This window comes from Desmodus rotundus, chromosome X (assembly GCF_022682495.2).
Source record: "Desmodus rotundus isolate HL8 chromosome X, HLdesRot8A.1, whole genome shotgun sequence".
Lineage (NCBI taxonomy): Eukaryota > Metazoa > Chordata > Mammalia > Chiroptera > Phyllostomidae > Desmodus > Desmodus rotundus.
In genome coordinates, this window is record NC_071400.1 from 60,255,600 (window position 1) to 60,282,292 (window position 26,693).

The following is a 26,693-nucleotide window of genomic DNA, read 5'->3' on the forward strand; positions in this document are numbered from 1 at the left end:
CCTGGCTACAGTCGCTGCTGTGGGACCTTCTGCTACAATTCGGCCCTATCCAAGGTTACGGGCTGTGGTGGAACCTTAAAACTTGGGAGGCAACTGGCAAATAGAATCCCATTCAAAGACAGGCCCTGCAAGAGGGCCCCAGCTCCCCAAGGCCAGCCCCCTCCCATGGCAGTTCCAGACAGTGAGACAACACGTGGTTATTTCAAAAAAAGTCTGTAATTGTTCAAAATAGCACAAAACGACATTGCACTATGGTAATATTGAGTCACAGGGGTTACTCTACAATAGATGAACGGGTGTACTGTTCTCAGAAACAAGAAAAATTAAAGGGCGCTTGGGACAAGGGACGGGGAAACAATGGGACCAGGCGAGTGGGCTCCAAGGTGACTAAACGACATTTTCCACAGCGAAATATACTATAATACAACAAACCAGAGGCCCCAGAAGGAGCCAGGTGGTGGTGGTGGTGAAGCCACAGCTGGTCTCCAGGGCAGACTGGGTGGGTGTCTGGGAAGATGGGCTACTCATTTTCAATCTTCTGTGACCTTATAAGCCTTGCTCCTTGCCTAAAGCTTAAGCGTGGGGCAGGAAGTGTCTCATTAGCCACTTTAAGCAGAGCCCCAAGCCCGGTCCTAGGACTGCACAGCCTGGGGACAATGCTGCACATTCACAGACCTGGGGGGGTGGTGCTGTTAAGCCTCCTGCACCCCCAGGCTCCCTCCTGGGTGAAGCCATACAGTCACCCCCTCAGACTACCTCTGAAAACAGGTTCCCCTTCATGCCCCCATCTCACCCTTTTCCTTCCAACTTTGCCTGCAGTGGGGAGTGGCTGCAGGACGCTGCACTTGAAGCGTGTCAGATACTCTAAGCCTGCTACGTATGCCGAGGAAGGAACCAGGGGGTGGGGGCGGTGAGTGCTGGGAACCAGGGACCAGGAGGACCCACTGCTTCTGGGCTGTCCTCAGAAACCTGACTTTAGGCTCTCAAGACTTTCAAGCTCAATCCTGTGGTGTGATGTGGAGCACTCATCCACGGGGGGGGGGGGGGGGGGGGGGTGTAAAGTTTTGACAGCCCACCCCTCCTTTGTCCCAGAGGCCCAGGGACAGGCAGAGGGCAGAAGCCAACAAGAGGAAATTGAGCTGGGCGGCAAACACCAGGTCCACAAGGGGGATTCCGTGCCTCTCCTGCCCTGGCTGCCCCCAGCTTTTCCTCTGAAAAGATCCCTGCCAAGGCTTAGCCAAGGAGAGAATTTAAAAAAAAAAAAAAAAAAGATAACACATTCTGTACATGGCTAACAAAAAAGGGACAAAACCCCACACACTAAGGCTAAAATTACAATAAAAATGTTAACTTCAATTTCAACTTAAAAAAAATACAACAAATGCAGCAGTTGGTGATGTGGCCCCTAGCCCTGACCCGGGGGGCCGAAGCCAGGATGGGGGGGGGGGAGGGGGCTTCTGTAAGCCCCGTTGGGAGTCAGGAGGTTTTCACAGAACACTGTTCAGGCTACCATGGGACCCCTTCTCCCCCTTTCTTTTTCTTCTTGTTTTAAATGGGAAAGAAGATGGAAGGGGAGAAGAGGTGGGGTAGATAAGAAGGCCTCTGAGAAAATATAAGCTTCCAGTGGGATCATGAGAGATGGGATGGGTAAGTTGAGGGTGGGCCGTTAAGTGGCAGGAAAAGCAAAGGGAAGAAAATAAAATCAGACACACCCAGCACAGGGTGCCCCACAAAGCCTCTTGCTTGTAGGAGCAGAGCAGGGGAAGGGGATTGAGGGGTGGCCTTTCCCTGGCTTCAGTGTCCCCTCAACCACGCCTATGACTGCCCCCTGGAGCCAAGGGTGATAAACAGCAAGAAGCTAGCAGGATGTGGAGGTATGTGCCTCCACTTTTGCATCTTTGCTCTGAGTTTCTGTGTCTCTCCTTCAGGGCCTCTGGGCTTGGGGCAGGCGTGCTGCTCTCACTCGCTCACTGCTCTTCCAGACCTGCCTCTGCTTCCACCCAACAGCGATGGTAAAATGTGCTTTCTTGAGATTATTTTATAAACAGACTGGAAAGGAGAGAGAATGAGTGGTGGCCAGTAGCTTGGGAGGGTGTGAGCGCCAGGTGGGTGGGATGGGCAGGTAGGGCCCCGGCAGGTGATGTTCCTGAAGCAGGGGTGGGGGTCGGGAGAGGAATCCAGGTGCAAGCCAGCTGCCTCTCACTGACCATCTGCCTTAGATTTCTTTGGAGCGGTTTTCCTGGGAAAATGGAAGGAAAAGGGAAAGTGTTAGCGTGCTCCTGACAACACTAACACTGCAGACTCGCTGTAGGTTGCTGGCCGGTACCCAATAGGGGTTCACACCAGTTCACACCCGGAGTCCCCTACTATTCCCACTGTTCCTTCTTCCCGGGAGCCATCCGCCCTCAGTCCCAAAAGGTTCCCAAAAGATTCCTGCTTACATTTCCGGAGAGGACATGGGCCGCTTGTTGGCGGGCTTGGTGCCAGGGGTGTCTTTACTGGTTTCTAAAAGGATAGAGGGAGCACTGAGCGACACAGCAAGGTGGGTCACATAACTTCAGTCACACAGCCGTCCCCAGGCCGAGAACGTACCTGCACCCACCCCTTCACCCACAGCCTCTCAGCCCTGCAGCATGACCAACTGAACGTGACGGCCCCTCCGGTGGGTGTGCTCCCCATGGTCCTGGCCACCTGTGTGCCACCCTTCAAGGTGGCCCTGGACTCAGGTTAGAGGCCCTCATTGTCCCCCTTGGTCAACCTTTTGGGGAGCTAGCTCATAACTTGACAGGGCAGGCTGGGGCCTCCACCCCGACCCTGCCCCTTGTCCACTGGGCTCCAGCCTCACCCCACACCCTGTACTGCAGGCTCTTCTAGTCCTTTCCATACCATCTCACCTCAAACACCCCTGGGAAACTTTCCCTACACCCTCAGATGAAGCGGGGTGCCCCCCACAAGACACCTCCACAGTACCTAGGCCATTGCCTTCCCCCAGCAAGATGGTAAAGGTCCAAAGTTCAACTTGGAGCTGGATCTCCCTACCCACCTGATGCTTGCCAGGGGCTTCCACTCACCAACCTGCCCCTCCCCAGAGGCTGCCCAAGGAGCACTGTGAATGACACATACCTTGCAACCACCTCACTTGGGTGGCTGGGCCATAGCCCTTCTCATTGCGGGCGGCGATGCGGAAGATGATGGCGGGTTTGGTGGTATAGTCGATGTGGGCGTTGGAGAGACTGGAGGACTGCACAAGGCAGGAAGGGCTGGGCCCGCAGTACACCCGCATGAAGGCCAGCTGGGCTGGGGCTGAGCTCTTGGGCTCACCACCGGCCTGCGAGCTCTGGATAGCCAGGTACACCGAGTACTCAACGATCTTGCCGGAGGTCACAGAGGGCGGTTCCCAAGTGAGGTGAGCACCATCTGGACTCTAGAACCAAGGTGGCAGAGATCAAGCTGTGCTGTCTTCAGCCTTTGTGACTTTATCCCCCGCTGCCTGTGCTAAACCACTCCGCAAGTTTCAGAAGAGTTCAAGGAGCTCCAGAGAGATGGCGGCCTCATCTGCCTCCATCTAGAAGGCAGCTTTGTGTACGTAATGGCAAAATAAAATGAACAGCAACCTGAAATACGGCCTTCCTATACCTAACCTGACACCTAATGATTTGTCAGCCTCTTGGTGCCTCAGTTTCCTCTTTGGGAAAATGGAGCTAACAAGTCCCAGACCTCTTCAGGATGGCCTAAGAATTAGATATAAACACATGTTGAACATGACATGTAACGGGTACTCGCTGACCGTCAGCTGCCGTTAGAGGGGAAGAATGAGGCCAGAGGACGGGAAGGAACTTGCCCTTGTCAGCCTGGCAACTGGTGACAGTGCGAGGAGTAGAAGTCTCACCCCAGACCTGGCTGACTCTGCCCACGTCTTGTGGCCCCTCCTGAGTCACCCTGCCTGGCCCAGCACCGTGTATGAACTCAGCTGGGGCCTGCTCTGCTCTAGTTGGGCAGGGGACCAGCCGGGGACCACGGGCCACTCTGCAGCAAGACTCACTTTGCTGATTTTAATGGCACAGGGGGCCCCTGGGAAACCAGGCAGACACGTCTTAAAGGCTGAGATCTCGCTGAATGGCCCCCGGCCACAGGCATTGATCCCAGCAACACGAAACTTATAGGCTGTGCCAGGCTGCAGTTCATGCTTCTTCAGCTGGTTATAGTCTGGAACAGTGCCCGAGTCGTCCTGGGTAAAAAGGCCGGAAGAATAGGAAGAGGGAGAGAAGAAAAGTAACATAAACCCTACTGGGGAAGGCAGAACCTTTTTTCCAACTTGGGGACCATGGAGGTCCACGTGGGAGAGGGGAGGGAAAAAGGGGCATAACTGCATCCCATTCACAAGCGGGGGACTGAGCGTCTTCACTGCTGCAGGGGAGCAGGCAGAGGGCGTGCCCGGGAAAGCTGTGCACGCGGCCGTCCTGAGGCTGGCCCCAAGATGGAGGGCATCCCTGGGGAGCTTCAGACGTTTCCTCGAGCCTTCGTACAGCCTTCGTACGGGCCTCATGGCCAGGCTCCACCCACCTGAAGGCATCCACTCCTGGGGACACTTACATCAGATGAGACAGAATCATCTGGTGGCAGGAAATAGTGTGTCACCATTACATTAGTGCCCTTAATAACCCCCACATCAAACCACTGATTCTCTTTCTTCACAGGAGCTTTACTGGGTGGGGGTGGTAGGTCTGGCTTCTGGAAGACAGAAGAGAAGAGATCAGGCCCCCAGCCCTCGGGACCCAGGGGCAGGGACCCCAGAAGTCCCATCAGACCAGACTCACCACGCCCAAGGACTCAATGCCATTGGCCACCTCAGTCAGAGTAGCGGCAGCCTGCAGTTTAGCGGGACTGGACCCCACGACCGGCTGGGGGGCCACAAATGTGTTGGAAGGAGCCAGGCCTGGGAGGAAAGGAGTCAGTGGGAAAGATCTGAGCCGCAGCTTCTGTATGGGAGCCCCTCCCTCGGACCAGTCCACACCCCATCTGTGCACGGAGAGGCCCAGATACCCCCTAAACCTCTCCCCAGTCAACTGAGTTCCCTGAGGACAACGCTACAAGAGATGTGCACGAGGCCAGGCTGGGCTCTGCTTACTCTCGGTGGCTGTGGAGGGCAGCAGGGCCACAGTGCTGGGGACAGCCCCAGCCAGCTCGCTGAGGCAGTTGCTCTCAATAGTCGGGTCATTGAGGCTGTCGGCAGGGGCCAGAGCCTCCGTGGGGAGGTGGTGGTGCTGCTGCTGGGCCTGAGCCTCCTGCAGCTGTTGCTGCTGCTGCACCAGAGCAGCCAGTTCTTGTTGCGTCAGTACGATGGGGATGGTAGTGGCTTGGCCCTCCTGGCCCTCGGCCGACAAGTGGCTCAGTTCTGCTTGTGTCACGGCTCCCGCTGCCTCGGACGTGTCCATGGGCTCCCCACTGCCTGCTCCAGGATGGAAAAAACTACTTCTCAAAAGGGACGCCATCCTGGGAGAGCCCATCCCTGGCTTCCCAATATCACTTCCTGGGATCCCACTGAGCACTATGGGCAGCACCAAGGAACACCGACCCTGAAAGCCTGTCCCACCAACCTTATTTCTTGGCCTACCTCTACCCTGCCCTTCCCTAAATAAGGGGTCCTTGCCCACTTCCTGGGTGCACAGCCCAGCCGCCATGCCCCTGTCCTCCATCACGCCTGACCCACGCCACGTAGCAGGGAACAGGCTGCCTCTTCTCTTGACTGCTCATCGGCAGGGAGGCTCCACAATCCTGTGCCCTCACTCCTCCCAAGGGGCCCGTCACCTTCCCTTTGGGGCAGTTGTCTGGCCTTTACCTCAGACAGTGTGGTGAGCTGCTCATCCCCTGCACCTACCCATGACGGCCTGCTGTGCGGCCTGGAGCACAGCCTGGATGGCCAGGGCCTGGGCTTCCTCTGTGGCTGCAGCCTGGGCAGCCGCTTCAGCTGCAGCGGTCACCGCTAGCTCCTCAGGGGTGAGCCCTGTTACCATGAGGGTGGTAGTGCCTGCCTGAGCCTCGGCCATCAGCTCTTGGGGAAGTGACAACTGGTCTACTTCAGACTGTGTGGGTGGAGGTGGCTGGACCACCACGGTGGCCACCATGGCTGAGTTGGCAGGCTCCTGGCCTGAGGATGGGTCCCCTGTACTGCTCAGATCCACAGCGGCCTGGAGCTCAGAGGTCTGAGAGGCTGACAGGACCTCGGCGGACTCCCCCATCAGGGGTGTGGAGGCGGGCTGCAGGAGTTGCTGCGGCGGCAGCTGCTGGCGAGGCCCTGGGGAGGCCTGGAGTTCCTCTGGGGGCTGCAGGATGTCAACAGCAGAGAAGGGCATGTCAGAAGTTTCTGTGTTGGCTATGGTCACTGTTATCGTGGCCGGGATGGGGACTTCGGTGGTCAGAGCCCCTGGGGTAGTCTCAGTCACTGATGAGATCTTCTAGAAAGGGAGAGAAGCCCCTGTCAGAGGGGAGGAAAGAGAGGCCAGAACCACGTAGCCTCCATCTTTCCTGTGGACCTGGATTCCCATTCTCAATGTACCAGCATAACCCCACTAAATGGGGAGGGGGTGGGGTCACTGAGCAGCAGGGGTGTGGCAAGAGGAGAGACCTGTGAGAAATGCTGGCCAATTTTAACCCATCCTCAGAGAAACCTCCTCGTGTAGTCAAAAAGGGGCACTCAGATAACCGCCTTGTCACTTTTACAGGCTACGATGGAAGAGCAAGCCATGGGACTGGGGATTCCTGCCTCTTGCCCAATCATGGCAGGAAGCTGCTCTTTCACAATCTGGAAAAGGGACCAGGAACAACACTGTGCCTGGTACAAGAGTGACACCCAGTGTCTGACTCTGGAACAGCACGCGCCAAAGGTGCAATGGGAAGCAGGATCCTTCCCGGGCTCTTACCGGCACAGAGGGTCCAGGGACTGGTGTGGACTGTGTCACGGTAGTCACAGCCCGTGTCAGCGTGGATGACACGGTTGTCATAATGGCACTGGAGCTGGTGATGTTCACATTCTCGCCCTGGGTGGTCTCCACTTCTCCTTGGTCACTGGCAGCTGGTGGGGGATCTGTGGGGAGACAGGCAAAAGCAGGGTGACAGGCACTCAGCCAGCAGGGGCGTAGGGGTGAAGCTGGATGATAGGAGCCCCAGGGCCCCTTCCCAGCTTTGCCACTAGAGGACAAGGTTGCCAGGAGGGCCACCCCTACTCTGAAGGTAAATTGAGCCCCACAGAATCTTCTGGACACTGCTACATAGATCTTTTAGCCACCACTTCCCTCACCCTTTGAGCTTTGGGTTCCAGGAGACCATGAATGCCAGGTGGGCTCCTCCACTCACCTTGATTTGAGCTCATGTTGGAGGTGACAGTGGTGGCCGTGTGCGTGGTGCCTGTCTCGTGTGTCTCACAGGGGGGATTGGAGCACACCCTCTGTGTTGGGAAAGGAGCCAGCAACGAAGCACTGGTCTGGGGAGCAATGGTAGGCGGCGCTGCCCCCTCTAGCCCGGACTCCAGGGTCCTGAGGGAGGGGGTGGTGTCAGGGAGCAGGGCACCCACGCTGACTGACATGGTGGTGCCAGTGGAAGTGGTCTGGTGGGTCTCACAGGGGCGGCTAGCAGGGGCCTGCTGTCCCCCCTCAGGATGGCCTGCACCTCCACCAGAAGTGGCGGTGGTGGGTGTATGGGTGGTGCCCGTCTCATGGGTCTCGCAGGGTGGATTGGAGCAGACTTGCTGGGCGTTGCATGCATTCGAGGTAGTGGCCGTGTTGGTGGTGCCCGTCTCATGGGTCTCGCACGGTGGATTGGAGCAGCCTTGAGTCACAGTGGCTGAGGAGCACAGCAGTGCCTCCAGGGCTGTCACAGTCGCAGCAGAGCTTGGTGAGCTCTCATATGCAAGTATGGGGATCCCCTGCATCTCACCAGGCTCCCCAGTATACATGGTGGAGAGGGCTGTGGTGGGGGTGTTGGTCGTGTGGGTGTGATGTGCCTCCAGCTGGTACTCCATGGACACCAACTGACCCAGACCGGCTACAGGGCTGTCCTTGCCGCTGGGGCCACTGGGCCTAACTTGGCCGCTCGTAGAGGCCAACTGAGCAAAAGCAGTGCTGTGGCCTCCGGCCTCCAGCGCCGGGCCGTGCCCAAGAAGTGGGCTGTCTGAGCACAGGGCCCCGGTGGCCATCACAGTCATGGTGGTGCTGGTCGCACTGGTCTGGCGAGTTTGGCATGAAGACTTGAGAGAACCAAGGGCGCCCTCCGGTGCCCCAGTGGCCACGCTGACCCGAACCATAGAAGGGGTGGTGGCGGCCACACAGGTGTGCCGGGTGTCTCGCTGCTGGCCGGCACCGATGCTCGACATGGCAGTGGTGGCGGTGCTGGTGGTGCCTGTTTCATGGGTCTCACAGGGCGGGTTGGAGCAGCCATGCTGCCCAGCTATGTTGGAGGTGGCAGTGGTGGCCGTACTGGTGGTGCCCGTCTCGTGGGTCTCGCAGGGTGGGTTGGAGCAGACGCGCACCACACTGCCATTCTGCTGCCCTACCGCTGAGGTCACAAGAGAAGCAGCCACCTCCTGCCTGTCACAGACAAACTGCATTTGGGTCGGCTGTGAGTGCCCTCCGAGGTTAGCCACGACGGTGGTAGTGGCCGTGTTGGTGGTGCCCGTCTCATGGGTCTCGCAGGGTGGGTTGGAGCACACCAGCGTCACGGTGCCAGGCTGCACGTCACCCTGGCCAGAGTCAGCAATGGTGACAGTGGCTGTGGGCTGTTCTGTAGTAGGTGAGGCCAGAATGGACACAGGGAGGTCGTGTACAGGCTGGGCCTCAACCCCGCTGGGTGCTGTGATCAGAGTCACCTGGGTAGGCTGGGAGACAGGCTGGAAAGATGCCAGAGAGAAGTGTTAGTGCCACAACTTCCCATCTGTTTGTCCTTCGCAATGTCCTACAGTGTCACCCATAGCAGCTGAGACCACAGACTTGGCTCCTGCTCACCCTCTGATCCCAAGACACTGACTTGCTCAGGGACCAAAGAAGAGGTACTGCTTTACCCCAAGAGCCACAGGGCCTGGGTGGGGCCAGCCCTACTTAGGGAAGGAACCCCGCACCACACAAAGGCCATCAATAGATGCTTCACTAATTCCAGGAATTCAGCTTAAGCTATACGAAGGAAAGAAAAATGCTGTGTGTACATTAAGATAGATGGTCGCATTGTCTATATCACAAAAAGGAAGAACCTAGTGTTCAAAAACTGTAAATGACCGAAATATGTCTCAACGACAGACTGTTAGTAATTAAGAATTATTATTCTGGCCCTGACCGGCATGGCTCACTTGGCTGAGCATCCTGCAAAACGAAAGGTTGCTGTTCGATTCCCGGTCAGGGCACACACGTGGGTTGCAGGCCAGGTCCCTGGTTGGCGCATGTGTGAGAGGCAACTGGTGGGATGTTTCTCTCACACATCGATGTTTCTCTCCTTCTCTTTCTCCGCCCCCCCCCCCCAAATTAGGTAAATCAAATCTTTAAAAAGAAAGAATTATGATTCTGCAACAGGGAACACATGCCATGGGTGCTACACCTGGCGTGCACAGCAGCAGAAAGATGGGAGACCAGACACCTCAGACTGCGGCTCGCATGCTCTCCCACAGGCCTCACAGACACGCCCTCCCAGCCTGCACACACTCCCACCCACCTTACCTGCATGGTGATGGTGGGGGTGGTAAGACCACTGGCCGCTGTCAGTGTGGTCTGAGCAGCCGACACAGTGATGGCAGTGGGGTTGATCACCTGGCTGGAGAGGGTGGCAATGGTGCCCAAGGTGGTGATGGGTGTGGCCAGAGAGGCACTGGTACTGTGGCCCCCAGCTCCAGCGAGGCTGGTAGAAACAGTGCCCGTCATCGTGCCTAGGGTTGTGACGCCTAAAGGCAGGGAAAGGCAGGATGATGAGGCCTGCTGCTGGTACTTTGTTTCCAGCATTTTTCCTCCCTGGACAGGGCTGGGGGCACTGGGAATTCTAGAGTGCTCCCACCAGGAACTGAAAGCTCCAGAGAGTACCTGCACCCTCCTCCCTGAACCCTCCTATGGGAGAGAGACCCAGAAAGAATATTCGAAGCAGCTACATACCTGTGGTGCCCTTCACAACCAATGTGGTGACTGCTGGCTTGACGGCAGAAACAGTGACAGGGGTGACCAGGCGGACGCCCCCCATGGGCACGGTGCGTAGGATGGTGCCCGGCTGTCCAGGGGCCCCCTTTAGTACCACCTGGAACACAGCGGAAACCGTCCCCAATATCACTCACAGGTTGGCTGGACCCCATGATGCCCCGTTCTCAGGACACATGCGGCCTGCTTGGGTCCTGGACTGGACAGTGGGGTGAAATGAGGGTCAGGCACGCCTCACCTGGGTCACTCCTTGCTGCCCGTGGCCAGTGGCAATTTTGGGGACAGCAGTGATGATTTTTGCGGGTGCTCCAGTTCCTGAAGTCATAACCTTGGTGGTAATAATGGTGATGGGGGACTTGATGCCAGGACTGCTGGTCACACCTAGACAGGGCAGAGAAGGGGTAGCTTGGCTTCAGGCTGGGATCCTGAAGCTCCACTGGCACTAGCTCCCACGTCCCATTTCCGGTAGTTACTCCTGATACCCCTCACTTAAAAGGATGAAGTGCCAATTAAAGCCACACTCTGCCACCTCCCTATGAACCATAAACAAAAGGCAAGGAAAGGGTGAAGAAGAGGGAAAAAAACAAACAGAAACCAAGAGCCTGGCCTCTATGCTTGTCTGGCATTAGCCTCCTGACAGTTTGGTGCCCACCCGCTAGGGGAAACCACTACCTGTAGCGCCTGCCTGCGTGATTATGGCTGACATGGGGATGGTCTTGATGATGGTGGTTGTGCCAGGCTTGGTGGTACTAGGGGACACGCTGCTGATGCCCAGGATGGTGGGCTTACTCCCAGCCCCACTGGCCTGCGTGGTGGTGATGATGGTGGTGGGCTTGCCATCTGCTGAGGTCACCAGCTTCAGGATGGTCCCGGCTGGCAGGGGCCCTTTGGTCTGCAAGGGAAAATAGGTGGAGGAGGGCGAGGCAGACCGGCATCACTGCCAGGATGGAAACAAAAGTCTGATGGACACTGGTCTGCTATTCTCCACCGCAGCCCAAACAGCACTGGGACTATTCTGAAGACCGTGGTGACAGGACCGAGCAGCAGGACTTTCTGTGCAACACGTGTTCAAGGGATCTTCTCTAGGCAGGGATGCAAGTTTTACTTGCTGGACTTGCAGAGTCTGGGACCCACAAGCTCACCTGGATGATCTGAGTCACTGGGCCTGTAGATGCCTGGCCTGTGACTGCCGAAGTCTGAACTGGTTTGGTCTGGACCACTGACATCACTTTGCCCAGATTGGAAATCTAAAAAGCAAAGGATGGAGCAGAGAGTTATCTGGAAACCAATCAAGGGCACAGCCTGGGCTGGGGCTCTCCTGGCTCAGGCCCAGGGCAGTACCGGAGCCTGACAGCTGTCATATGCAGCAGGGTGGCACCCATCACTCACCAGAGCACTGCCTCCTGGGACAGAGATGGGGCTCTTCACCAGAGTGATGGTCTTGGTGACCCCGCCCACAACTGTAGTCACCACCTGGGCTTGCTGGGCCACAGTCACAGTCCCGGACTTGTGCACTGTGATGATGGGGCGAGTGGATGTGTTGGCAGCAGAGGAGACGGATGTCCCCACCTGGGCAGCTGCAGTCTTCAGCATACGAGTGGCCGGGTTGCTCACCTAGGCGGGGGGAGAAAGACAAGCGATGGTTAGAACCGAGAGAGTTGGAGCCTCTGTCTGGGAGGTCCCGGCAGGCCTACAGGTCGGCTCACCTTCTCCAACTCTTCCCCTTTCCCCTTGCCAGACTGAAAAGCTTGGTTTGGTTGACTGAACAACCCAACCCCAGGTCTAGCCTAAGGCTGTGACACTCCTAAGGGTGAAAGGTTATTCCGGAGCCCAATGCAAGCACCAATCATAGACCAACAGCCTCTGTGGGTTGGTCTGAAGCCCTGGAGAAGCGACCACTGTCAGATTATACTTACTGCCCAGAAGCCCCTAGCCCCAAGGCTATTGGCTGAGAACCAGGCCCGAGGGATGCTCACCATGACTGGCGAGGAGGCCACCTTCACAGTGGCAGGGAGGGTGGTAGTGCCAGGTGTCACAGCCACAGTTTTGACAATGGTGGTGCCTGCTGGGACACTCAGCACTGTGGGCGCCGAGGAAGGAGGGATCTTCTGGGTGGCAGCGGCTGCAGCGGCCAACGCAGCCATCCCACTCATCTGTGGGTTGCTGCCGATCACCTGTGGTGTTCACAGGGAGCGTGAACCAGAGGACTGGCTCCACAGACTTTACCAGGGGGCTTCCTTCCCGCCCAGGGCTCCTTGCAGGAGCACCTCAATTCTTCTGGCCCCAAACCTGGACTCCTACCACTGAGTAGGCACAGTGCACCCAAGGCAGGAGTTTTGTCAGCAGCTCTGGATCTTTTCTAAAGACCAGTTAGAGAGGGCTCCCTCTTCATGGGCCTGGGTCAATCATCCTCCCCACCTTCAGATTCTCCCCTCAGGCTTCAGAGTAAGAAAGTCCACATTTAAAAGGCCTTTAGAGGCCTGGCCAGGTACCTCAGTTGGTTAGAGCATCATCCCAACACACCAAGGTTGTGGGTTTGATCCCCAGTGAGGGCACATACAAGAATCAACCGATGAATGCATCAATAAGTAGAAAACAAATTGATCTCTCTCTCTCTCTCAAATCAATACATAAAAATTTTGTAAAAATCTTACAGGTATTTAAAAAATTTAAAAGGCCCTTGGGCCCTGGTCTGTGTGGCTCAGTGGACTGAGCGCTGGCCTGCTAATCGAAGGGTTGCTGGTTCAATTCCAGGTCAGGGCACACACCTGAGTTGTGGGCCAGGCTGCCAGGTCCCCAGTTGAGGGTGTGTGAGAGGCAGCCGATCGATGTTTCTCTCCCTGTCTTTCTCCCTCCCTTCCCTTCTCTCTAAAACTAAATAAATAAAATCTTTATTTAAACAAAAAGGCCTTTGGAATCAGATGGCAAGAAGGTCCTTCTGAGGCATTAACTTGTTTATTCTTATTAACTTGGCAATGGAAGGTCACCTTATCAGTGCGCTGCTGGCGAGAAAGGCCCAGGATAACCGGCGCTGCAGCTGGGTGGGATTCTAACTCAGTCAGGGCACCACCGGTCACTAACAAGTCCCGCCCCACCCAACCCAATCTCAAACTGGCTCCTCACCGTGCCCTGAGCGCTCTGTGAAGGCACAACCATTCGAACGCCTGCAGGAAGGGAGGTCACCGTGACAGGGGCTTTCCCAGCCTGGCTGGCAGGTCTCATGGTGACCAACGGGGTTCCTGTTGTAGCCTGAGGACCAGTCACTTTGAGAACAGCAGGGACACCTGAAGAGAGGGGGTGGCCATGAGCAGAGGCATCCCCCCCCCCCACCCCACAGTCCCTCTGTTGGATCCTTCAGCATTTAGACATGAACTGCTGGGGCTTCTTGTCTGGCCCTTCCAAATACCCTCTGGTGACAGTCTCCACAGGAGGGACTGAGTCTGCTCCCCTGCCCCCACCACTAGCACTCTAACAAGCCTGCACTAACCAGGCCTGCTCCTCAGCAGCCCTTACTCAGGGACGCGCTCTCCTGGTGGGCCAGGTGCCAGGGCCCCAGCTCACCTTGAGTCCTGGCTGCAGTGGGCACAGAAATCGAGCTTCCAGGCACCGGCGGCAACACCTGGATGGTGGTGGTGGTTGGGGGTGTGGCGGCAGCCTGGGGCAGGAGTGTGATGCCTACTTGGGTCAGTGGCTGCACAGCAGGTGCGGCTGCTGCAGGGGCAGGGCTCTTGGGAGGGTTGGTAGGCACAGACGGGACTGGATTGGGTGTGGGGGAGGTGGCAGTAGCAGCCGTGGCAGGAATGTCATATTTCTGGAGCTGCAGAAGGTAACTGTCGGCGGTTGCCACTGCCCCCCAGCTCACCTCCAGGGAGTTGGTGTTGGCTCGTACCAGCTGTACCCGGGCTGGAGGCGGTGGCTTTTCTGTGAGAGAGCACAGTGAGGAGGAAACAGGCTTCAGGGGTGAGCGCGAGAGATGGCTGTGCCCTCAGGCTCAGCTGCACTGCGGAAGGCCCTAAGGCTGCCTCCTCCAGTTGGCCTTACCTGTTTCCAGGTACCACAGGTCCTTGCAGCAGACCTGGTTGTTCCAGGCCTTTCGGTAGCCATCACGCCCACTCCAAATGTAGAGGCGGGTGTTGATTGCTACAGCGCAGTGGCCAGCTCGGGCCCGGGGAATATTGTCCTCCAGTGTGTCCATCAGGATGGTCTCCCAGGCCATGGTATCTGGGGAGAGCGGGAGGCGGGGGTCAGCAAGGGGGCAGAGGATCCCACAACTCCTACTAACCCTTTGGCCTTTTGCTGTCAGGGATGGAGAATTAAAACCAGGAAGTCACCAAAGATCACTAAGTTAGAAAAAACCAAGAAAATGCTAAACCCTGAACTATAATCTGGGAAAATTATTTGAAACGCACGTTTCGCCTCTTGCCCATCAAACTACACAAGATCTTACAGAAAGAGACGGGCAAGGAGAAATGCGAGTTATGAAAAAGGCAACAGATCTAAGAAAGATGAAGTACTGCACTCGGAATGAGAGAGGCACAAACTTAACCCGTAAGGTGCTGGCAGTTTGATTTCAGTGCCTGTTGCAGCCGGGGCTCAAGGTGAGCAGGGGGCAGGGGGCTGGCCCGTGGGAAGACTTAACCACTCACTGGGTTTGGTGAAGAGCAAAAGGTTTGACAGTCGCTGTGCTGGCACTGCTAGGGGTGTCTACGTGGGTATAGCCACCATGCAGGGCAGCTCGGCAACAATTCTATCTTGAGGTTGTCACCCTTCAAATACACGTGGCACATGGGTGACAACGGTGCAAGGATACTCGTGCAGTGTCTGTGCAGGTTTCAGCGCTAGGACAGCAATTCAATTCAAAAGAATGAGGCCGCTTGGCATGTGGGGATGGGACGGTCTCCAAGACAGAGGAAATGGAAAAGGCCAGGTGCAGCTCTGCGTAGAGCAGGCTCCCGTTTTGTTTCTAAAGGAGCCTTTAGGCAATGCTTGTATTTACAGAGAAGTCCCTGCAAGGGGGATGAGAAACTAACTACCAAAGTGGCTGCCTCTGAGAAGCAGAATGGGAGGCGGGGGGAGGCTCTGCACCCTCAGGCGTATGTACTTCTGTATGTCAGACCTTGTGCAAGAAGAGCCTATTCATCAAATGAAGAGGAGGATCTCTCCGAACACTCTGACCAGTGGCTACTTCTCGTGGATTCTGGAGGCACAGGCCTTAGAAGCTTTGCTCCCTGCACACCCCACACAGCTCTCAGGGCCAAGAAGGGCCAACTTTCACAGCCCTCCATAGGCCACTCCAAGCCCGAGGAGGCCATACCCAAGTTGAGACAAGCCAGTGTGTTGGTACACTTCCACTCCTTCTCGTGTGTGGCCACTTTGACGTCATCCATGACGAGAGGCACCCAGCCACCAAACACGTACATTCTGGGACGAGGGAGGGAAGAGTAGGAGATGATTGTAGAGGAGGTGCCAAGCTAGAGGCCACCTCTTCCATCCAGAAAGTCCTAAACACACTTGGTCCTCTACCTCTCCCCAGGAGAGTTCCCTAGGGTGCATGAAACTCTCAATGTTGCCCTCTTTTGCTTGGTGGCTCAGCCCTCACAAGAACTGTGTCACCTCCACTATATGGAACCACTATTTAGCTTATCTAAAGCTCATCTCAGTCCCCATCACTCTTATATTCGCTTTGGGACCTTGGTATTGACAAACACACCCAGCTGCTTATATGTAGAGAATCTAGAATGGTCTGTGCCCCCTACCCTGAGTCTGTCCTCTCTCTGTCCCCTCGGGTCGCAATGAAAACAAAGGGCTGCTGAATACCAGCCCAGCCAGAAAGAGGCCTCCTCAGAATTACTGGAACAAAACCGAGAGCCTTTTGGGGCCAGGGGTGACGGTGGGCAGGGAGAGGGCCAGGAAGAGAAAAGCAATGGCTGGCTACTCACTTGTTTCCGATGGTTGTGGCCGAGTGGAGACTTCGAGGAAGAGGTGCTACTCCACTGAGACTGGGCTTATTCCACGTCAGAGTCTCTGTGCAGAGCAATGGAGAAAGGAGTTAGCCACAAGTGATCAGAAACATGCCCTCTCACTCACCCAGAGGAAGTTCCCTGGCCCCGGAAAAGGTTCTGGAAGGCGGGTGCCAATCCAGTCCAAGAACTCCATGCCTGGCCTCCCTATAGCCAACGCGAGGCCGGTGGGTCAGGCCCTGGCATTCCTCAAGCTGTGTTCACAATCTTGGTAATTAGTGTCTCTTCGAAGACCTTCTATGTGCTGGCACTGCTCTCGGGGTTGGGGTAGGAGCAGGGAGCATGAGACATGCCACTGTGGGTCCTACCCTCCACAAAATGCATTCACACACACACCACCTCTGCCATCTACAGACCGAGTGTGGGTAAGCATCACACTTCTGGGAATCTCACTCACAAAAACCTACTTCTTTTGAATACCCGCGATGACCTAATCCACTCTCCAAAGATATGTTGTTAGCCACCTTCAGGTCAAAAACCCATACTTTTTTCTACCATTCCCGACACCCCTCTGGTTACCAGCCCAATCAGCCCCCAGAAGTTTCATGGGCTCAAGATTCCATTGGACTTCGACAGACCGGGATGCACGACTCCTGGTATAGCCTGACCACTGATCAATCGCAGGGACTAATGCCACCTAATCTAGACAACTCGATTTTATTTTATTTTTTATATATTCTTTTAAAAGATTTTATTTATTTATTTATTTTTAGAGATACGGGAAGGGAAGGAAAAGAGAGAGAGAAACACCGACCAGTTGCCTCTCACATGCCCCCAACGGGGGACCTGGCCTGCAGCCCAGACATGTACCCTGACCGGGAATTGAACTGACAACATTTCGGTTTGCAGGCCAGCACTCAGTCTACTGAGCCACGCCAGCTAGGGCCAGACAATTCAATTTTAGAAAGGCTTCTTCTCCCCTTGCTCTCCTGTAAGCTGGCAGACCAACTTTTCTTAAAAACAATGCCATAAGCTCAGGACAAAGATGATTGCCCCAAACGGGGTATTTCCCTCACCTTCCTATGACAAAGAGCCAAGCAGGACACTCCTCCCCGTGAGCCCCACCCCAACCACCCTATGCTGGCCACCCAGTAGACTAGCTTTGCTCTGAGGCTACCAGAGAAGCTGCACCCACATCTTACCAATATCCAGAGTCCAGAGGTCCCCCAGCCGGCAGCCGCTCATCCCTCCGTAGATCACCAGCTTGGACTTCTTGTTGTCTTTCTCAGTATAGACTACGGCAGTATGTGACTCCCGTGGTGGGGGCAAGACGCCGTAAGTGATAGGGATGTCCCACGCTACCACTCCGGAGCCTGGCCGTAATTCTAGGATGTATAAGTCATTCAGGTACCTGGAAAAGAAAGGTCAGTTAATGCTAGCCCCATCCAGGTGCCAGAGGGCTCACCAGCTTCTATGGGTGAATTGTAGATTCCCTGGGACACGAAGGGGGCTACGGTCACATGAAAAACTTGTTGTTCTACCCTCACTCCAAGGAGGGGCTGCCAAAAGCTACCAAGGATGCCCATGAGTCCAAGAGGAGCAGCAGGACAGGGTATGCTGGGCTGCCTTGCACAAAGCTGGGCATTATATCAGGGCCTCCAGCTTGGTATTACTTCCACACGTTAGAAAGGCCCTTGGTCGCCAGCCTTGGAAAATAAAAACAACCATTACGGCCCTGACCGGTGCGGCTCAGTGGGTTGGGCATCGTCCTGCAAACCAAAAGGTTGCTGGTTCAATTCCTGGTCAGAGCACATGCCTGGGTTTCAGGTCAGGTCCCCAGTTGGGTATGTGTGAGAGGCAACTGATTATGTTTCCCTCCCTTTCTCTCTCCAAAAATAACAACCATCACTAATTCTTCAGGCAGCAGAAACCTCAGAAACCGCTGGCTCTAAACTGAATCCAAGGAGCAGGAACTAGCCCAAGGCAAAGAAGGTTTTGACCTCCTCGCCTGTCTTTCCTGACTCTCCTCAGGGTTAGAGACCTCAGAGCCCAAAAGCTCCTTACAGGGCGTCTAGTGCCACCTCTTTTTTCACAAAGGAAAGGGCCTTGGCATGGAGGGGTGAGTTGGTTGGTTGGTGTGTGGGATTCCACATGAAGAGGACACAGCCTCACCTCGGAATGTTGTTCTTGGGGTCCTCACTATCATTGGCCAAACCTCCAAACAGATAGCATTTGTTGCCCACAAGGGAGAAGCTGTGCCCAAGCCGAGGACACGGAGGGGGCCCATTTTTGGGTGTCTTTGCTTTGAGTCTCTTCCATTCCCACCGACTGGCCTGCAAATTCAAGAGTGGGCGGTTAAATCAGGGATGAGCCCATCTTCTGGGCCCTGGCTATTTGTCATATAGGGAGGAGCTGGCCAGGCTGAGGTAGGTGCTTGACTATACAGAGAAGGTCCTGGGCAGCATGGGGTCTGGACAGCCTCCTGGACAGCCCCTTCACCACCTCCTCCCCTCCTCCCCACCTCCTCCCCACGTCCTTCCCGCCCCCCAGCCACAACTGTAAGAAGCACACCAGGGGCTGTTACCTGCAGCTCGTAGAGGTCATTGCTGTATTTCCCATACTCTACCATTCCACCAAACACCAGCAGGCGAGTCCCATCACACACAAAGCCATAGGCTGCACACCCAGGGGGGATGTCCCCTCTCACAGCTGGGATGAACCACTGGTTGGTAGCTGGCAAACAAAGGGAAGCAGAAGTCAGGACAACTTGGAAACTCCTAGAACCAGAGTCCCCACACCTCTTACTCCCCAAATCCACCTGCTGACAAAATACGGCCCAAGCCCTGGCTGGTGTGGCTCAGTGGGATGAGCACTGGCCTGCGAACCAAAGGGTCACCAGTTCAATTCCCAGTCAGGGCACATGCCTGGGTTGCAGGCCAGGTCCCTAGTTGGGGGCGTGCAAGAGGCAACCTATGGATGTATCTCTTGCACATAGGTGTCTGTCTCCCTCTTTGTCCCTCCATCCCCTCTCCAAAAACAAAAATTAAAAAAAATTTCAAAATATGGGCCAAGAAGGGAGGAGCTGACACAGTGCCTCTAAAGGATATGGGGACTTTCTCCTTTGAGCATTCAAGTGTCAGTCCTCTATCTCAGCCATCTTCAAAAGCCCTTGACCTCAGAGGCTATTTCAAAACAGCCTGCAAACACCCTGTTTCTCATCAAGTTTGCCTTAATAAGCCAGGAGTCACTACTGACCAAGGTAATTCATCAGCTTCTGAGAATATGGCCACTGACTTCCTTTCCCTACCACTCGGTGGGTCTTCACAAAGAAACTTCTGACACCCAAATACTCTCTCAGTGGCCCCATGCTCCTCCTCCTGGGGGCCCATGGTTGCACCTTTAAGTAGCTGAAAGAGTGACTGGTACTGGCTGGTGTCCCTCCTCCTTGCAGGTTCGGGGCACCTGAAGGAAGCCAATCAAGACAGCCTGGCCCGCTGGTTGGGGGAGGTAGCAAGGACACACAAGAACAACCTCTGCTGGTGTCTCCTGGGTTGTGGCCCACAGCGACCTTCTCCCTGTGCTACCACCACACCCCTCCAGAACTCTCAAAAGCCAGAGGTGGCAGCAGTAACCTGAGCTTCTGTGGCAGCCTCAGTCTCTGCCAGCCACAGAAGCTTCCCCAAAGCCCATCACCTCTAGCTGGAGGGTGGGCTGGGGAAGCCACTAAGGAAGAGGGTGAATGAGAAGCCAGGCAGCAAGCCTGGTGTTCCAGCCTTCTGTGATGCTCATGACTTGCCCTCTCTTCTGAGTCCTCACATTCAACACCCCTCATACCAGAGGTGCCAGGGCTTCCTGGAAAAGTAATGGGGCAAACGTCCTCCTCTCTTTTGAGGAGTCCCTTTCATCACATGTTATTTAAAGGACTGTCCTCTAGATGATATGCCACACTCTTTCCAAAAATCAAATGGGGGGTCAGACTCAACTCTGCTTGTTTCCATGTCCCTTAATCTGTTTTGGTCAACACAAGCAAGCAAAGGGATTGGGATTTGGGTGTAAATGTAGCACTTCCTGGGACCTGAGTGGGGGTTAGGCTAGTCCTGTGGGGAGGGCCCAGCTGCTCACGACTTCTTGCCTGACCTTCCCACCAAGCATGCAAATTGGTCATTGACCCAGACCCCTCCTCTGCATGCTGGTAACCCAAATCCTATGTTACCACCACCAAGGCCCAACATGCACTTCACCCAGAAGGCCTGCCCTCATCTACAAGCACAAGTGCACCTCCAGAGACAGTTACAGCCTTTTCTGTCACTGCCCACTACCCAACTGTACAGGTTGGTTTGGAAGAAGCTGTCTGTCCCCTCTGTACTTTAGCTGAGTCACAGGGACTTCAAGATGCCTAGCACCAATCCTCCTCTCCCTTCCTCTGCCATTTTCCTAGTATAGACGCAGTGCCGTACTGCCTGCCATGTGCACGCACCTAGACCCCAGGTCCCAGGTCCCAGGTCACTGCCTTGCTCTCATTCCTTGTGTAAACACACAACAAGAAAGGCCAGCAGCTTCTCGTGCTCAGGCAAATCACCCTGCAAGTAATGGTCTCTGAAAGGGACCTCATCCAAGTTAGTGGGATAAAAGCTGACAGAAATCTCTGAGATCACCTCAGCCAAAATGTCCTTCAACTGATAAAGGAACAGAACCCAGGGGGGGAAGTGACTTACCTGAGGTCACAGAGCAGAAGAGACAAAAACCTTATCACCCACTTAAAATGATCATTAGGTGCCCACCTCTGGGACCCAAGCACAGGGAGCATTGGCCACCCTCACTCACCTGAGCACTCTCGTGGCTGCCATACATAGCTATGGGGCCATCACTCAGAGCTGGGACAAACCAACAAGGCAAATGGAATCAGCCCACAGCTTTCCCGCCACACTGATCCCTGACCCAGCTGCCAGGCTAGAAGTAACCTGGGATGTCCTAAGAGCTCACAATTACCAGCTCATTCTATGGTACCCAAGAGGTCTTGATCTCATTCTAGAACACTGCAGGCAGGGCAGCGGCCCTCTGTACCCCCCCGCCAACAGCATTCTGTCAGGCAATGCAGTTTCTGGTATGAAATTGCCAACTGTCTCTCTTCATTTCATCCACAGTCCCAGTTCCACCCCCGAGATGGCACAAACAACCATCTCTTAAATACGACAGCTGCTTGTAGTCACCCCTTAATAGCATCTCTAGCTCATCTAGTGGAGGCATCGTGTAACCTAATCTCTGGGTCCCTCATTCTTGATGTGCTCTGGTTTTGTCACCAGTCTCAGCTGGGAGCGGGCTTTGAGGAAAGGAGGCTGCCTGCACATGGGACCCTTCATGGGATGCCCAGAAATACAACTCCGCCTTCTTTTTCCTCAACAAGACTGAAACCCCAGCTTCTGTGTTTTATCAGCCCCCCCCCCCCCCGTCCGTGCTATGCCGACTCTGTCTGTAGTTGCTGCCACCCTGTCAGCCTCTACACATCACCACCTAGAGACCCATCCCAACACAGTGGGTAGGTAGATGGTCAAGCTGCACCAGCTGCCTTTTTGTTCCCTCTGTCATGCTGAGGCACTTCCTGTGTGGCAGACACGGTGCCGGGTGCTGGGAGGTACAGAGTACAGAGGAGACAGCTCACGTACTCAGACTCCCAGTCTAGTGGGGAGGCTGCCATGCCCTCCTCCTGTGATGGGAACAGCAGCCTGGAAAGAGGTCTGCACTGAGCAGGGGCAGTTATTTGGGGGGGGGGGGGTGCTTCTCAGAAGAGGTGACCATTGGAGTCAGGCCTCGAAGGGTGAATGGGATTTCCTGACAAATGAAACTAACAGGGCCAATCAGGAAGTAACTGCAAGAACCATGTGAGAAGAGAGGGCCCGGAAGGAGGGGGACCAGATTTGAGACAAGTTGACAAGTTCAATTCAGTGACCAATTAGCTACAGGGACAAAAGAACAGGGAGGTGTTTCCAAGGTGGTGGCCTCTGTCTGTTAACTGAAAGAAGAAATAACGCAACAGTCTCCATGAAGGTCTGTACACCTGCCAGACTCTACAACCAGCTGGTGGGGTGACCCTGGACCTGTCACTTCCCCTCTTGGACCCCAATTTCCTCATGTGCAAAAACAAGGAAGTTCTACTACGTGTTTTCCAAGGCTCCTTCCAGCTCAAACAGCTGGCAGACCTTAAAGAACCACTGAGGCCAACTAGCCTTGGGTGACTGGTTTGGCAACCAGCTTTGCCCTCCCCTCACCAGGTCACACCGCACCCTGACAGCACCAGGTCCTCTGAGTAATCCGCTTTGCTAGGGTGAAATAAAATTCCCCGCGGTCAAGGACAGTAGCTACCCTAAGACCTCCCAAAGGCCAATCAAGTGTCCCACAGGTGCTATGGTGACTGCAGCAGAAGAGGAAGGACAAGCACTTTCTCACACACTTACCACCCCTCAGCCCCTAGTCATCCCATGATTGTTGAGCTAACCAAATGAGCAAGCGAGCGAAGTGCAATGCAAGAGCAAAGTACAAGTGCACACACACCCCCCCTGAATGCGCCCCCTGGAGTCTTTTATCTTAGCAACAGGGAATGCTTCCAGATCAGCAGGTCTCTGAGCACTCATCCTGCAGAAGGAAAAGTGCAAGAGAAGAGGCCTAAGGACGATATGCTCTGACCTCATTTAAAACAAAACAAAGGTAAGCAGGAAAGCAGCTGTGGAGGCAACAGCTAAGGATGACAGACATCTGCGCCACCACTGGTGGGAGAGGGGCAACGCCAAGTCCCATCTCTTCAGAGAACACAAGAACCTTGCAGCTACAGGCCAGGCCAGAGAGATCCCCGTTCCGTTACTTGACCATATTTGATGGAGCATAAACACTCATGAACAGGGGGTGGGGTTGCTAGTCACTCTCCTGGGAAGTCACCTAAGGAGTTGATTAGGGTAATTTCCAAAGTGCTCCCCTGGAGGAATTGGGGCTGCAGCCCTTTGGAGGGCTGGCTACCGGCTACTACACAACATATCCTTACAGTTTGGGAATAAATCAAGGCCAAAGCGACCAGTTCATTGTAATAAACTAACGAATATGCAGAGGCCCTAGGAAGAAGTGGACTTTGGAGCTGATGCTAATTAGGCCCCTGCCCTACTTTCTAAAATGGTATTTCCCTGCCAAGGAGCCTGCTCCAGGCCTTGCAAGAATAAAGTCGGTCCAAGGAGCTGAGGTTCTGCTCAGGGCAACGGCCTCTCTAAAAACAGCCATGCCCCTCAGCCTTACCTTACTGGGCTAATTGCTGCGACCGCAGCTGTCTGAGCTGGCACAGAGTGCCACCAACCAGCCTGGCCTCGCTGGAGGCAACAGGTGCTGAGCCCCGGAATGCAAAGGGTCACTGCAACCCACCAGCCTTTGAAAGTCAACTGGGTCGGTTGGGGGCAACAACCTGCAAGACTCAGAAAAAAACTGCACTCTGCCTGGGGATGGGGCAGTGGGAGGGGGCGGTGGGGGGGAGAGCACCCAACCACCAACCCGGCTCCAACCGTTGCCACTCCAACCAACTTCTCCCTCCGCCTGCCAGCTCTCCACCCTAGAGCAACCTCAAAACTGGAAGAGGTGCCCAGACTCAAGAACCCAATACCGGTACCACCAGAGCCCCAGAAAAGTGGATCTGGACCAAAAGGACTTTGCTAGATGTGATGGCAAGAGGGAAAGAGCTGGCAGATGGCCCCTGGCCATGTTCAAAGGAAACACACCTCCCTGCTGCAGCACAGGAGAGCTTCCTAGAAGACTACTGTCTGATGGGGGTGGGGGGCGGGCTTTTCCCTGCTCATGCCCTAGTCCCTCAGGCTCTCACCCAGAACAGACACAGTAGCCCCTCCTTCCGAGCAACGCAAGGCAAGGTGCCGTGGGCCAGCAGCCATTCAACAGCCCACTCAGAATAAGGCAATAGGTGTGCAAACCAGGCCAAGTGGCCACCACAGGGGAGGGGGGGGGAGGCTGCAGGAGGATGCTGCTAAGTTCTAGAGACCTAGCAGGGACACCTGGCGAGAGGCTGAAAGCCAGCCACAGGCCAGTGATACCCGAAGACGGGGTGCAGCACAGCGTTCAGTCTGCCATCCAATCCCGCTCCTCCCAAGGAAAGAATGAGGCCTTGGGTTTGGGGGAGGCAGCTAACCTCCTCAAGCTCTCAGGAGGAGAAGAGTCAGGAAAGGGACCACCTAGCCGGCTGAGGGATCACTAGAATTTATCTCCTACACCCGAGGACCAAGAAAACCGGTAATTTGAAGAGAAGCATCGCAGAAGTGAATGCCAAGAGGCGGCGGCGGCAATGCTGCCTGACCTGTGGTTCCCCACCACGCACACAACCCCCAGAAATCGGGATTAGGCTGCTCGACTCTGCCCCTTTTCTCGAGACAGGACTCATCTGCAGTCTAGAAGTTGTCATATCTCCCGAATGAGCACTAGCGATGAATAGATGAGCAGGCGCAGGAAGAAGAAGGGAGGGAGAGAAGGAGGGGGTGGGAATCTGCCTGCGCCAAAGGGACGCATCCGCCAGCCCGCCAGCCCGGGTAACGGTGTATGTCTGAAGTCACCACCGCTAGCGACGCCCCCGCACCAGCCGGACTAGACAGTTCCTCTTCAATAATGAAAGAACCCCTCAAAAACAGGAGAGTCAGAGATTGTAAGATCAGGGGAAAGAGCAGAGGCAGAGCAGACCGAAGGGTCGGGGAAGGGAGCAGAAAGCAGATCAGTGAGGAGGGAGAAGGAGGAATAGGAACGGGAGGCGAGGAGAGAGAAAAGGTGAGGAAGGAAGAAGACAGGTGAGGAAAGTGATAGAGGGGAGAAAAGAAGAGAGAAGAGATGGAGAGAGAGAAGAGTAGAGAGGAGGAGATGGAAGGAGGGAAAGATCCGAGGACCGAGTGGGCTTTGCACTCACCCGTGTTGTACACGTGCAGTTCATCCACTATCCCCTCGTTGCCGCCGCCAAACACCACGATGAGCTCCTTGATAGCCACGGCGCGGTGGCCGTGACGGGGTCGGGGCACTGGACCCGACCAGCCCACCACTCGCTTCCAGCGGGGCTGCAGGAGCACCGCTTGCGAGTTGGCGGGCGACAGGGCCGAAGCCATAGTTCCAGGAAAGGTCACGGTGGGAAAAAAGTCACCAAGCGGGAAGGGAGACCCCCAACACCTCCCACACACCCCCTTTCGTCTAAGGCAGCTCTCACAGAGAAGCAGTTCCTCACACAGCGGTGGACGGCTACATGGAGGCCGCCATCTTAACTATCCTCCTTCCCTTTGGCTCTTCCCCTCCTTCTAGCTCACCCCGACTCCTCAAGAGCGTTCCGAAACTGTCGAGCGCCTAAGCCAGAGAAGCTGTAGGCTGTCGAGTCTCGCCGCTCTGACTACTGGCCCGTGCGCTCCTGCTTATAAGCTGGGGTGGGAGGATCTGGGAGCCGCCATCTTGAGCCGCCTCTCTCTCCTCCCTTCCTCAGTCGTAGCCCACACCCGCCGGAAATGGCGGAGCCCCGGCCCGGTTCCCACACCCCCCAAGTCCGCTGCACTGGCCGGCTTCCGGGGCGGGTGGAAAGGAGCCACAAGCGCCGCGGTTGTCCCAGCCCCGCCGTTGCTCAGACCACAATTGTGGGAGCCGCCATCTTGAGACCGTCCCGCTTCCCCTCCCAGCACTTAGTGCAGCCGCCGCTCCCGAAACAGTCTCGACACTCGTAAGGGATAGAAGCGCGCCGGAGGCCAGTGGAACGAGCTCGAGTTCCCGGGGACTGTTCGGAGGCTTGTGCCGTACGGCTTGTGAGGTCTCGAACCTCTCCCCTCAGTCCGCCTCTGCTGCTCAGGCTGCTCCTGCCGCCCTGGGAGCCGCCATCTTGAGATTAGCTCCCCCTTCTCCCCTATTCTCTTCCTCCTGGGCCAGTTCTTCCACTGCAAACCAAACGCTAGAAAACGTCCGATCCTCGCTTCCCGCCTTATGACTCCTCCCCACAGCAGCCGCTCCAAAGAGCCAGAGTTAAGCCCCGAAGTGGCAACTGTACGGCATGAGGAGCGGTAACGGCAGGGTGCTCATGCCTCCTCCCTGGGAGCCGCCATCTTGTGTGAAGAAGTAACAACTAAACATGGCGGCGGCGACGGTCGGGCGAGGGGCGGGGTCGGTGACGTCACCGTTCCCCTCCAGCCCTCACTCGGGTACGTCTTTGGAGCGCCTCTAAACGCCCCCGCACTGCCCTGCAGCGAGGGCCTGGGGTCGCTGCGCTCTCGGCTAGGGCTCAGGCTGCGCCCCTATCAGGCGCAGGCGCGCCCAGCCCCGCAAGCCCCCTCAACGCTCCTCCACGCCTCCGCCCTGGGAGCCGCCATCTTGCCGCTTCCCCTCGCCCGGCTGTCCGCGGGCGTCAATAGCGACTTTCAGCACAAAACAAAGATGGCGGCTGCGGCATCTGGGGAATACCCGGATGAGAACGCCTCAGACGAGCTTGGCCCCTCCCCCCCCTGGGAACGGTTCCTCCCCCCCCCCCCCCCCGCCCCGGGTCGCGGAAGGGACAAACGCCCGAGTTGCTTTTAAC

At 55.8% G+C, this 26,693-nt stretch overlaps 1 protein-coding gene across 7 annotated transcripts; it reads right to left on the reverse strand.

Moving 5' to 3' along the window:
* Positions 1–1,252: 1,252 nt before the first annotated feature.
* HCFC1 (host cell factor C1) lies at positions 1,253–26,526 on the reverse strand. 7 transcript variants are annotated; one of them, XM_053917148.2, is made up of 27 exons: positions 25,059–26,525; positions 18,708–18,856; positions 18,296–18,456; positions 17,326–17,534; positions 16,103–16,187; positions 15,478–15,584; positions 14,205–14,384; positions 14,026–14,084; positions 13,725–13,782; positions 13,287–13,447; positions 12,140–12,337; positions 11,553–11,777; positions 11,306–11,410; positions 10,836–11,055; positions 10,402–10,544; positions 10,125–10,263; positions 9,699–9,919; positions 7,354–8,881; positions 6,921–7,084; positions 5,879–6,455; positions 5,129–5,452; positions 4,818–4,936; positions 4,594–4,731; positions 4,043–4,228; positions 3,124–3,424; positions 2,442–2,505; positions 1,253–2,239 (listed from the first exon to the last, which is right to left on the reverse strand). In XM_053917148.2, the coding sequence occupies exons 1-27, from the start codon at positions 25,249–25,251 to the stop codon at positions 2,200–2,202; spliced, it is 6,054 nt and encodes a 2,017-aa protein (XP_053773123.1). In that variant the 5' UTR covers positions 25,252–26,525; the 3' UTR covers positions 1,253–2,199. The 7 variants fall into 7 exon arrangements, with proteins under 7 accessions (XP_053773123.1, XP_053773120.1, XP_024406885.1 ...); XM_053917145.2 differs by having other exon boundaries at positions 4,594–4,728; positions 13,725–14,084; positions 25,059–26,526; XM_024551117.4 differs by having other exon boundaries at positions 5,129–5,449; positions 5,879–6,323; positions 13,725–14,084.
* Between the last annotated feature and the right edge of the window lie 167 nt (positions 26,527–26,693).

What these genes read in the sequence shown, in the direction of transcription:
- HCFC1 (XM_053917143.2), bottom strand. Translation starts at nt 25,251, where the DNA reads ATGGCTTCGGCCCTGTCGCCCGCCAACTCGCAAGCGGTGCTCCTGCAG. An exon ending in GGCAGCAAGGAGTGACCCAG is followed by an intron (nt 10,264 to 10,401) that starts GTGAGGCGTGCC and finishes GCTGTGTTCCAG; the next exon opens with GTGGTACTAAAGGGGGCCCC. An exon ending in CCCCCACCATCACCATGCAG is followed by an intron (nt 8,882 to 9,698) that starts GTAAGGTGGGTG and finishes GCATCTTTCCAG; the next exon opens with CCTGTCTCCCAGCCTACCCA.